We start from the raw sequence: 13705 nt of genomic DNA on the forward strand, positions 1-13705 counted from the left end.
AAAGATTTGGCATTCTATATCCACAAAACATTCTAGTTTGACAAATCCAAAAGTTATTATAAGAATGTAATTTTGAACAACTCTGGTAGATAAATATTTATCAAATTTATAACAGTGCATGTGGCCTGTGGCTAGAAAAGAGTGCCAAAAGAGACAAACTACAGTCGTTAATAATAGCCTACCTTATAGGTGGGTTTTAGCAGTGAGAGCCGTTTTGGCATATGTGACAGTGCTGATTGGGGTCGTGTCAGCGATGGCCGGTAGGTTTCGGTTGGTTGTGTTGGCAACAACTGGTAGTTGACCGTGGCGTTATGTGATGCTAACATTTAGACCCGTTGCAGGTTAGCTAGTTTCATACCTGAGCGACTCATTCTGACTCATTGTATATTCTGAGTGACACATTTTGACCTATTGTGTAACGAGTGATCTAAATTAACCCATTAAGCTAACAAAAATTACCCACATCAAACCCAGCTTAGGTGCAACTATGACAGGAAACTACATAGTGCAGAAAAATGATACCACAACTTTGGTTTGCTTAAACTCACCAAGCTCGAGATTCGTGGCCATCTAGTTCCCCGAAAACAGAAACTAGCTATGATTAACAGATTATAACAAAATCGATGATCAATAAAACAAGAAAAAGTAGTTAACAGTCTTTACCATACTCTCATTCAAATGCAGTTGTTTAGATACATGAGGTCACAAATTCAAATTAAACAAATAAATAATAATATTGGTGTTGGTATACATTCACTTGACATCGTTCCCAGCTTCTAACATCAACTTGTAAAGCACAAAACCTCCCCGATGGCAACCGGGCATTTTGGATGCCATGCTCTCCAACTCACTCTGAATTATTTACAAAAAATTTAAAACGCAACCAACAAAAATGTTTATGCAGGCCAACCCAACTCACCCTGTTTTAACCACCTGTCTTAACCCGTTGCACAAACCCACCCACTTGCTACATATATTTTGAAAAGATAAAAATGACAGTATATAATAACTCACGAGACCGATGGTATATAGTTTTGTTGATTCATATCCATCTTGTGCGCTGGAATAGAGTTCTTGGACTTGTGTTGATTGAAGATTGCACTTGATGAAAAAAAATGCAACAGGCCTCACATTCATTACCCTGCGTGATATACCGATAAATAACGGCTCGCTCTGCATCAAACCAAATTGTAACACATTAAAGTGTTTCTTAAAACCTCATGAAATAATAATAATAATAATAAACTTGGATAAATTCTGACCAAGGTTGCAGCAGGTACTCCTATCTCTTCAACCACTTCACGGATAATGCTGTCAAACATCTCCTGAGAGACTTTACTGTTGCTCAATTCTGAGTTTTGCAACCCGTTTTCACACTTATGTGATGTAATACCAACTTCATCCGGCTACAAACGGTTGACTTTTTATATTAACATAATCGGCCAGAAGCCACCAATTATTTATTTTGAGAAAAATAAGGAATCTGTACCTCAGGATGGCCACCTGGAAAGACCAGGTATCCGGGAAATTCACCAACATTGTTACTTCTTTGGAGCACGATAATCTTATTGTCAACTGTCTCTACAACTGCACCATTACCCAATGGACTTGAAGTGTGTTGACATTGCTTGCAGTCATCTACAAAAATATCAAATTGAGAAATATATGCCTTGAATGTACGATGAAAAAATGGATAATTTGTTTTGTTTACCTTCAGATGAAACAAGAAATCTTTCCCATAAAGGATTTAAATTTGTCCCCACAAACGTCCTATGATCGGTTAGACCAAGGTGAAAGCATACATTGGGTCCCACGCCATCATATCGTCCATACTAAGTTGCAACCATAAAAATAATCAGAGTCATGTTTATAATACTGTTATCTTAAATTACATCCAAAATATTGATGATTAACAGTCGAATGTAACACGACGAATTCGATTACTTAAAACACGTGAATGTGTTATAACTTTTGGACATGTTAGATATATCAACGCACCCTAAACTTTTTACCATTGAACAATGATGAGTTGTGTTGAACTCTTTTATCCCATATCTGAAAATGAGATAAGAGGAAGCATGTTAGATGTATAAAAAGATACGTACACCAGATGAATTTATTCAATCTGACTTGCCATTAACAGAAGAAAGCGCCACTGAACGAAAAGTAACTAATCCTTAAAACTCAAGTACCAAAAATATATATGCTGAACAGAGAAAATTTAGGCGAATACTACACACAGCAAACCTTATAATTTGATGAAACAAGAACATCAAAATGATGCTACTGCCCAATTTAAAAGGCTTGATTTATTGGAGTTCACATTATCTCAAAACCTATGATCGTTATCATACAATGATAAATTAATGACTAGATCACTAAAATCAAACAGAATCCATTACCCTAACTGATTCTTCCTAAATCATATTTCATCCATCCAAAATTTTCACCATGAAAGAATCAAGGCTACATGTACAGCATAAAGCAGTGTTTGACAATAAGTGCAATATCATCAGGGATAGCCCATGCCCCTACTCAACCTTCTATTATACCAAATAAACAGGGCCGTCTCCAAAATTTCGGGTGCCCCATACGAGTATAAAAAAAGACCCTTATATATAAAAAAAATTTGTAGGACTGACGAAAACTATGATAACAATTGTAGCAATAAACAAAAACAAAACAAAGTCTAACAGCAAACAAATAAAAGTTAAACGAATTGAGAGGCTCTTATAGAAAATTCTTTTATATATATCTTTTTTTATTAAATCCCGCCATCTGATAACGGATCCTCAGCAACGGCTGAGGCCCAACCTACCTCGGAGACGGCCCTGCACATAATATTTTTTATATACAACTTTTGTTACGGACCCCCATGCTCGAACATTTGGGCCCCTTTTCATTTTTCTAACCCTACCACTTGATGCTTAAACAATCATTTTTCTTATACACTATACATGCATATCAATACATTTTACACCCTGTGGATGCTTATACATACATATGTGCTTATCTATGATTATTTGGGTTTAAATATTTTTTTTTATTTTTTGCATAAGTCACTTTAACTTAGAATATTACACCATGAAATTCTGAATATGACAGTTATAATTGTTAGAAGAAGGATTGCCCCGACCCGTTTTGACAAGTTAAAACCATAACTAGATAAACTGTTGGGGAAATTCTGAATAAAATGGGTATCTCAGATTAGATTTCTGAGAGTCGTGAATCACTTTCAGATCAAATCTATTTGTGGTTCACAAAAGAATTGGTCGGATAAAACTCAGAATTGAGAGGAAGATTTTAGTATGATCTTGCCAGAACCAATGTCGTTGATCAAGAAACTGTTTTAGAACCAATGTAGTATCATGCATTTAAACGCTCCAATTTTTACGAAATTTAGTTAAATTAAGTAATTTTTATAAAGCAACATATGTACTAAATAAAAAATATCCCAGCCAGAGCCCCTTGGATTACCCCCCAACGTTACTTCTTAGGTATCAGGATATTAATCATAATAAGATCAAATACCCTACTTATTTCGATACATATTACAACAAAATTGATCAACAAGTTAATCCCCAATTACACTAAATATAAATATGTTTATCTGCCCTAATTTCAGCTCCCAAATTACATCTAAATGGAAATAGAGAGAGAGAATACCAGAGAAATGGAATTTTCCAAGTCAGCGTCCGGATGTGGAACTCTATCGTACGATTCGTCTAAAATCACCGACACCTGGTAGTAAAAATCAACAAATTGGTTGGAACTATTCGATAAATAATTAGAGATCGGAAATGAAATTGACCTGTGAAGAAGAGAGACCAGAGGGACATGAAAGAAGCAGTTTGAATGCATTCTCCATCACCTTCACAGATCTTCGCAAACTTTCACTCAACACCATCTCACTAATACCATTTTTACCCGCACTTTGTGGCGCCAGTCGTGGGCATAAGCTTTGTCTTATTATAATTAGGGTTGGCAATTCGTATCTTTAACATGTTTAACTGGAATGAAGCGACGCGTTTAACAAAAGTATCAAACATGAATACGACTCGTTTAACTACTTTATATGTCATGACCGTAAGACAATTTTAAGTTTCATGTAACAATAAGGGAATATGATGGAGTCTAGCCTACTAATTTCAATTATTTAAGAAAATTAAAAAATCACACACCGCAATTTTTTGCTTAACAGGTCTTATCGTGTATTTAACAGGTAACCACTTGCCACCTAATTATAATCACTTCGTATCCTTAAAGATATACTATTTACAAAAGTTTTGACACCAAACACATCTAGTGACCACCAGAGTACCAAAAGTAAAAAAAAAAATTCTGTTTATAACTTTTCAAAAGCTTAGAGATCTTTGAAGAGTTGCATGTTAAAGTACAAACTTTGTGATAATGTATTTAGCAACATGCTTAATATATGAAACAAAAATCATAAGCCTTGCTTAGATATTAAACCTCTCTAAAGCACAAAAGGCTCTATGTATACCAAGTGAAGCAAAATAAGATAAAAGTTAGAAACATATGGTTCATATTTATCAAGTGAAACAAAATAAGAAAAAAAAAGTTAGAAATACGTGATTCATATTCAAAGTTGATAAATAGTTGATTTAATGAGTATATGGAAAAATGATTTTTAATATATATATAACGTTACATTGGTGTGTTTTAGTATTTTGTAAATTGAAAGCAATTTTGAGTCAAAATGATCCAATTAAGTTAAAAAATCCATCGCATATAGAACAAAGAAAAACTGTGAAAATACATTATAAAATCAAAATAAAGATTACATAAGTTAATGAATCATAACTATTTAAAAACAAGTAAATAGAATTTGTATATATGTCTCTGTATATATTGTTATTGTTATCGTCGCCTTCTAATCTATGGTTAAAAATACAATCAGTTGTAAAGTTCTAACAGATTGTCAAAATCATCTTTGTTGCACTTGCACACCCATGGGAAGGTTTGGTTGTTGTGTATCGATGGAAGGGGGGTGTTGGGGTTGTTGCATAACCGAGGGAGGGTTTGGGTTTTGCTTGTTAGGGTGAAACCATGAAAGACTTGATTGAAAGCCATTCTAATCGAAGCTATCATCGTCACCTCACAGATCATCAACTTTCAGTGTAGGGCTGGCTTCTTCAACATGTATGTTAGCATGAACTTGAGGATAGGGATGAGTTCGGTACCATACCTGTACCGAAAATACCAATTCCGGAAAACACCAAATCTTGAAAGAAGTGAAGATGCAAGTTGCGCATTTATAGACGTTCAAACTATAACTATTACAAAATACATCCATTGAAAGATTTTATTTTTAAATTTAAGTGTTTATTTAACTTTTTAGTTTACGTTTTATTTTTGAATTATGAGTTATTTATGATTTAATTGTAAATTATATTATGTTACTGTATTTAATAATATAATAAATATAAAAAATAGTTTGATTTTATTTGTTGAAGGTGATGATTTGATGGTTTATCTATGTTAGTTGCTGTAAAAGAAAATAAGTGACCGGAGAAGTTTGAAATATAATGTGGATATATTGTTACAAACACTCTAATTTATTATAAGTCATTATCAGACTTATATATTCATATATCTGCTTTCAATTGCAATCAATTGAATTGAACGGTTACGATGCAATTATAATACCTCATCATTCTTCAATCGAATGAAATTTTACTTGAAGCCCGGTGCTCATTCACTGTCAACAATCTCTACTTCAATCGCTTTTGAGAAGACGCAATTGGACGGTATGTATGTCTAACTTCTGGCTATTAAACTTGAATTGTGTGGAAATTGGGACTACATCTGATAGCACTGAATGTTTTTCAGAGTAAAAATACAAGCTTCCAATTGAACAATACATTCCCCTCTAGCCTCCCTTCACTGGTTTGTGGAATGGATTGACTGACTAACAACAATCATCATCTTTTTATGGTGCAGTTGTCCAATTCAAATTAACTACTCATATTATTTATGGTGATGGTGGTGGCACCACGACTATAAGTCTTCTATCATCTTATCAATCATCGTTTCCATCAACTGTTACTTTTCGGCATCTGAATATTAACTTAACGTAACACAGATATATGAATATAATCATTATATTGATACAGACACACTATATTCACTAACCCTACAAATTACAACACCTAATTTGAATCACTGAGGATAAATAATAAGGCTGAATTACAAGGAAAGCAAATCCTTTACCACTTACCACGGAGCTGCTATATCCAGACGATTCGCAATCGAAGCATGGTAACATTTCATCGTTTCTTGATTAAGTAGTGTCAACTCACTAAATTGTGTATCAAAGTTATTTAGTTTATAGGGATTTTTACATATTTCTCCTTCCTAAACCTTTGAAATTACATATTTCCTCAAAATACAAGTTTTTAATGCAAAATGTACAATGCTCTTTAAGCATGATTTGGGGAAATATGTAATTTCAAAGTTTAGGAAGCGAAAATATGTAAATGCCCCTTGTTTATATATTGAAAAAAGTAACATCATAGAAGCACAAATTAATTAGTTTATATATTGAAAAGCGTAATATTGTTTAAAATAAACAAATGGGAAGTATTGTGGTGGATTCATCGTTATCGGTCTCGTGTTGGTCGGCGATTTTATCGGAAAACATTTGGGCTGGCCAACTGAGTCAAAAGGAACTTTCGGTTCGGTTTCCATTTTGCGTGTAATGAAAACTGAAAAACCACCAGAACCGAACTTATGAGTTTTCATTTTTTTTTATTTTGATATTTAAGTAACTTCTAAGAATTTAATAAATAGCGTAACCCAAATATTTTAGTTCAAATGCATAATAATCAACTACCTACTAAATAACGAAAACATTTAGGTCCAAATTCATTATTTTGGGCTAATTTTCCGGCCTAAAAATTTTAACCCGGATTGCAAAACTGAAAACAGAAACCCAAAAAACTCAAACCAAACGGTTTTCAAAAAACAAAATTTCGGTTTGGTTTGAGCCCGAAACCGACCCATGGACACCCCTACTTGACCCGTTGTATATTTTCTTTTATACTAATGAATGCGCGTTTCCAGGGAGGTGAAATAGGCTGCTTCTGGCTTCTATACTCTATTTGGATCAGGTAAACATAGTTTCAGATCACATATAAGAATATAAAAAATAACTACATGATGGTATGAATTTTGCCTCTTTTAAAATCTTTTAAATTTTAGGAATATCATTTACCTTATCTTAGTCCTCTTGTTCATGAACAGAGCTTCTTGTGTCATTTGTTTTTTCTATATACGTTCTGCGATCATCTCGCGATAAAATAAAAAGGTAAAACTTTCTCATTTTTTCATCTTTGCATTATATTTCGTCGTTGGTAATGCACTAATGTGTTGATTATTTTGCAACAACAATATTGTTACAATAAATACTTAAATATTGCATTTTTGCCCTTATAGCTAACTTTTATGATTTGAAGCATTTGACCTGTCTGAGGTAAAATAAAACGCAACCCGAATCGACCCATCATGAGTAAATGGGTCGAAATTGCACGTCTAAATGTATAACTAACATTTATAATTTTTGTTAGTGGAATGTTACATACTAAAATATATTTGCGGACTCGAAGATACGCCAACTATGTAGAGAGAAATGAACATATGCACACTATAATATTCTTCCTATATATTCTGTTGGGGTTAAACCAGCAATTATGAAGCTTGCTAAGGTTGTGTTTAGATCAATGCAAATGTTTAATTTTCTTTTCCTTTATTTATTTTTATTTATTTTAATATCTTAGATTGAAGCGGCTCTGCAGTCCCTCCAAAATATGGTTGATCTTCCATTTCTTAATAATCCCATGGATAGTAACAGAGCTGTTAACGATATACTCGAATGGCTAGCTTTAATATTTGGATTTCAGGTAAATATAGCTCTTGTCCTAGGTAGCTTTTATAATTCTATTTTACTTTAAATAATTTTGTTTCTGTCATATAAATATGTTCACAAATGAAGAAAGGAAATGTTGCAAATCAACAACATTTAACGTTGCTATTTGCAAATATCGATACAAGGTCCAAGATTTTAGAAGATGGCGAGGAGGTAAAGCTTTCACCAACATATTAAATAACAAAACAAATCACAAGTTATATAATTTGATTGCACTTATTAATTATCATTTTGCATATTTTATAGTTGCATAGCCACACGATACAAACATTAATGGATAAATTGTTCAAGAACTATAATACATGGTGTGATTATTTGCACTGCACATCAAACCTCAAGTAAGTTATTCTCAATATTTGAAAGTTGTAGTTTTTATATAATATTTTATAGTATACTTTATTGTTTTTTTAATCACATAGGTTTCAAGCTGATGCAAATAGGCAGCAGTTAGAGCTTCTATACATCGGGCTCTGTCTACTTATTTGGGGTCAAGCTTCAAATATCCGTTTCATGCCTGAGTGTATTAGCTATATTTTCCCCAATGTATGCTTATTTATCTCAAAGTTAAGTTTGTGCACTTTCTGTTATACTTGTATATCATAATCAATATGGAATGAATAAATAAATAATCAAACCGAAACTACATAGTTATCGTACACGCCTTTTAACGTAAGATAATATTAGTTATCTTCTACAAATTTTGCGTAGTTACCGAATTATTCTTGAAAGGTCTTTATTCCAGTCATGAAGTTGAAAGTAAGAGGATTTGACCTCAAAAGTCAACTGAACACATACTGTGTGATTACTAAGCCAAAATGGGAATATTAAGTTTTATTTATTAATATTATTATTAAGGGAATATTGATTGTGAGATGTTACTCACCACATGTTTTTATTGGATATATAGATGCCAAATGTACTTCATGGAATTTTGTTTAGTAATGTGGAATCTGTTAGCGGGCCGACATATCAACCAGAAGCAGTTGTGTAAGGCCCTGTTTCCGGTAATCCTACTTTGGTGTTGGATTTACTCATAAACACAGTTTTAGAATTAGAGTTAATTAAAACTTTCACGCAATAATTAAACTTCATGCATTACATTACAAAACATCAAATCATATCTTAACATACAAGTTGTCTTTGATAAACATTAACATAAAATAGTCATGACACTTCTTTATAGATGCCAGTCTCTTTAGCTCATGCCATGTGTCCCTCCTTAAGCCAGCTGCCTCAATCTATTTGTCTGCGTGCATACTAAAAGTCAGCTACGCTGAGTGAGTTCTAGATAATCAGTTAACATACATTACATTCATATTCTTACTCATACGTGTCCGAAGATACGTATTCATACCTTACCTGTTATTACTTCTCTCATACATACTTTAGATACATGCATACGTACTTACATACTTGCTTTCATAAAACCCTATGGTATACCATAAGCTATTCTATCTTAAACATCACAGATATTATACGGGTCTGGTCCTAACATCACATATATTATAAGGGTCTGGTCCCTAACATCTCAGATATTGTAAGGGTCTGGTCCCTAACATCTCAGATATTATGAGGGTCTGGTCCCTATCATCTCAGATATTATGAGGATCTCGTCCCTATCATCTTAGATATCATGAGGGTCTGGTCCTTTCTGTCACAAATAACCATACATTTATCATACGTGCATATTTTACATATCTTCTAGTTATAAATATATACATACTCGTTCATACAATCATTATGTAATAATGCATTCAATACACAATCATACACTTATCATACACTTACCAATCAAGTAAGTGTGTTACCTACCACATAGGAGTATGCACACAGCCCCAAAAACATAATAGATAAAGGGGGCTAGAACTCACCTGGAGTCGGTTTCTCTCGCCGTTAATGGCAATGTCCTTCCTTAGTTGTGCACGGCTAATTGTGCAATACATTACGCATGTCAATTATTCATTACTAATACTTCCTACATCTAAGTTAATGAAACCCTCAACTAACAGGGGTCCGGGGGCAACGCCCCTGGTAGCGGGGTCTAGGGGCAGCAGCCCCTAGCAGGGTCTAAGGGGCAGAGTCCCTGGCTGGGGTTGAGCTATCAGGTCAGCTCAGAAAAATTTTATTTTCATTAAGAGTCCTTTGTCAAAAACGCATTAGAAAATTGAATCGCATGGAAATTTCGCTTCGCATAGCCCATTTCACTTCGCATGGCCCATTTCGCTTCGCCTGCTTAATTTCGCTTCGCATGGTGTGCGATGTGAAATTCTTAGATTTCGCATGGCATGCGATGCGAAGCCCTTTTTCATGCAATTAAGGCCCGATTTCCTTATTTTGTCATTTTAGAGCCATCTTATCCCGAGACCCTTCCTTAAAACCCGCGTGAACCCTTTTTATGGGTTTCGGGTTGTACCAACTTTGTATACCCGTATGTTACTTAGTCCAAACATCACCTTTTTGTTCTATAACACACCCGTGAGGTTATAACTCACCAGGTTTATGTTTTTCTAACTTCCTACGACCCGATCTACTAGTATAACAAGTTGCATGTCGAATCCGACCTCAAAACTTAACCTTTTTAACCAACTCACCTTTTGCTCTCGGGTTCGGTCCAGATCTGAAACAACTCAAGGATCTGGACCCGATTCTTGGTGTTTGATGATGTTCACACACGAGGTTCTTCCTTCCTTTTACTTGGATTCGGATGTGGGTGCTAGGCATGTTCAAAACGGTTTGGGACTAGGAACCGGAACCGGTTCCTAACCGGTTCCTATATTCAAAACCCCCTTTTAAACCGGTTCCAGGCTCGAACCGGTTCTCCCACCCTCGGACCCCTAACCTATCTAACCGGTTCTTACCGGTTCCTAACCCGGTTCCTGTACCGTAACCGGTTCCAACCGGTTACAGTGTAAAAAAATTTTTTTTTTCCGTTTTTCGTTTGCGATTTGGATTCTAAACTACGATTCGTATTTGTATAACATGAAAAATAAAAAAAACAATTAACATAAAAATCAACAATTAACTGATGAAGAAAAGACAACTACTAAAGATGTTTGCCACTGAAGACAACTACTGAAGGTTGCCACTGAAGACAACTACTGAAGGTTGCCACTGATGACAAGTTGACAACTACTGAAGGTTGCCACTGATGATAACTACTGAAGGTTGCCACTGATGACAACTACTGAAGGTTGCCACTGATCACAACTACTGAAGACTGCCACTGATGAGGAATACTCATCAGTGGGAAAGCTGCCACTGATGAGGAATACTTATCAGTGGGAACAGTCATCAGTTGAATCAGTGGGAAAGCTGCCACTGATAACAACTACTGAAGGTTGCCACTGATGAGGAATACTCATCAGTGGGAACATTCATCAGTTGCGACTTCTTCCTCGGAATTACTTGTAGAAATGCCTTCTTGTTCGTCGTGCACTCGAACATCAAGTGGTGTTTCATCTTCGAGAGTGGTTACGTGTTGAATACGATCGATTGAGTCCAAGTGATCCTTTAAGCAAATGCACATCTCCACCGACTCCGAATTTAGTCTTATTCTTCTCACCGATATTACCCTGCCACTAAGAGAAAAAGCGGATTCCGAAGCTACCGTAGAAGCTTGGACGGTTAGTAAATCACGGGCCATGGTGGCAAGAATCGGAAACTCGGTTTCCTTTACCTTCCACCAAGCCAAAACATCAAAAGTGCCATATTCCTCTTCGGATAAACCGGTAGAGTAATCATTTGCACTATACCTTCCTAGTTCGCTTGAAGGGGTGTTACCCCTTTGTTTTTTAGCCGTTACGTTGCGAACGGTGTTCATAAGGCTAATCATGGGATCTCGTACTCTAGTAGCACTTGAACTTGATGAAGACCCCCCGGCATAGGCATGTGTATGTTTGACCCATATTTATTTAAATAAAAGTCATACATAAATTTAAAATTCAAGTTAAAATCATTTTTTGCCTCTGTTGAAAAGTTTGGGTCAACTTCATGCATATCTAAGGCTGAAAAAATTTCGTCTATCACACATTCAACCCCGTAACATTTAACATTGGGTTTAAAGCGGCGGCGCAAGTAAAAACCGGTGGCAATTCAAGAAAGTATTTTTTTAATTTAAACTTCATTGGTAATATGATGTTTGAAAACATTGGACTTTTATTTTCAAATTATTTAAGATTGTTAACGATTAAAAATAACTCCGAAAGAACCAAGGGACTTGTCGGATAATACGTTCCCGATAGTTTCGTAGTTGATGTTTTAAAAACTTCAAGAAAAGTCGATAAGTCATTGATAATTTCCCATTTCTCATTTGAAAAGGGGATTGCCAAATCATTCTCGGCAAGACTAGAATGAAACATTTGTAAAGTTTCTCTTTGTTTCAAAGCACTTTGAAACATTATGCAAGTGGAATTCCATCGATGAGGTACATCCCAATTAGCTCCCAAAGCTTTTCTTCCCGTATCTTTACAAAATTTTCTATATTCCATTTGTCTTTTTTTACTTTTCTTAAAAACTTCATGTATCATTAGTCTAAAATCGTTTATAACCGATGTAACCTCATCCGAAGCAAGTCCGTCTTGCACGATTAAATTAATGATATGTGCAACACACCTTGAGTGAAAAAATACACCATTGCAAATCGGCGTATATTTTAATTTTAATTTATCAACCGCCGATGTATTATTCGACGCGTTATCAAATGCAATTGAAAATATTTTATTTTCTAGTTTATAAGTTTTTATAACATAATCTAAAATTTCAAACAAATTATCTCCCGTATGTGGATACTCAAAGAGTTCGAAAGCAATGGTGCGTTTCATCATTTCCCACGATGACGGGTCTACCCAATGAGCGGTGACACAAAGATAAGATTCGGGTTGACCATGTGGAGCCGACCAAACATCACTAGTTAAGTTTATTCCCGTATTTATATTTTCAAAATATGCAATTAGTACCTCTTTGGCCTTCTTCCACAATTTTAAACAATAACGTTTAAGAGTATGACGACTTACGTGAGTGTATTGTGGTTGAAGCTTATCTCGAATCATGGCGGTTAAGCGAGGGTTGTCGAAGTGGCTAAACGGTAAAGCTTCTTGAATCACAAACTTCGCCATACGATCTTGAACTCGATCAATTTGGTATGTAAATATTCCGCCTTCACTATCCATTTGCGTTTGTTGCGAATCGACGTTCTTTTTCAACGCCTTGCAATACGGTTTTTCGATGTGTTTCTTCAAATTTGAATTCGAAAGTGGGTTTAAATAAATCCCACAAAACTTGCACCGAGCCTTCAATGAATGGTCACTCAATTCAACCAAATCCCAATTGCACCAAATCTCTTGATTACGATTATGAGGTACAATACGAACGAAACTTGGTTCGGCGTTGGAACCTTGACCAACCGATGATTGTGAGGCAGCCATAACAACAAATATTAATATAGAAGAAGAGAAAACAAGATATTAGAGAACTCAAAACGTTGTAATAGCGTTTTTTTGTATTTTTTTGCGTTCGGGTTTGCGTTTTGAGTGTTGTGATGAACCCATGACACCAAATACCTATTTATACTAGTAGTGGGGTGCTTGGGGGAGCCAAAAAAACGGCTATTTTTGACCCCAACGGTCAAAAAACGGCCAAAAAAACGATTTCCAACGGCTATATTCGATCCAACGGCTAGAACCGGTTAGGAACCGGTTCCGGTTCGGTTCCGGTTCCTACCCGCCCCCACTCAGAAATGCAAGAACCGGTCACGGATCA

The 13705-nt window shown here is 35.3% G+C and overlaps 1 protein-coding gene across 1 annotated transcript; it reads right to left on the minus strand.

The window, feature by feature from the left end:
- Nucleotides 1-753: 753 nt before the first annotated feature.
- Nucleotides 754-3907, minus strand: LOC143561464 (nudix hydrolase 9-like). The gene is made up of 8 exons (XM_077049545.1): nt 3812-3907; nt 3667-3741; nt 1999-2055; nt 1712-1832; nt 1490-1638; nt 1263-1406; nt 998-1173; nt 754-850 (listed from the first exon to the last, which is right to left on the minus strand). The coding sequence occupies exons 1-8, from the start codon at nt 3905-3907 to the stop codon at nt 754-756; spliced, it is 915 nt and encodes a 304-aa protein (XP_076905660.1).
- Between the last annotated feature and the right edge of the window lie 9798 nt (nt 3908-13705).

The sequence above is a fragment of the Bidens hawaiensis genome, unplaced genomic scaffold (genome assembly GCF_021521415.1).
Source record: "Bidens hawaiensis isolate Kalapana, Puna unplaced genomic scaffold, B.hawaiensis_p1.1 tig00020677_1, whole genome shotgun sequence".
Taxonomy (NCBI): Eukaryota; Viridiplantae; Streptophyta; class Magnoliopsida; order Asterales; family Asteraceae; genus Bidens; species Bidens hawaiensis.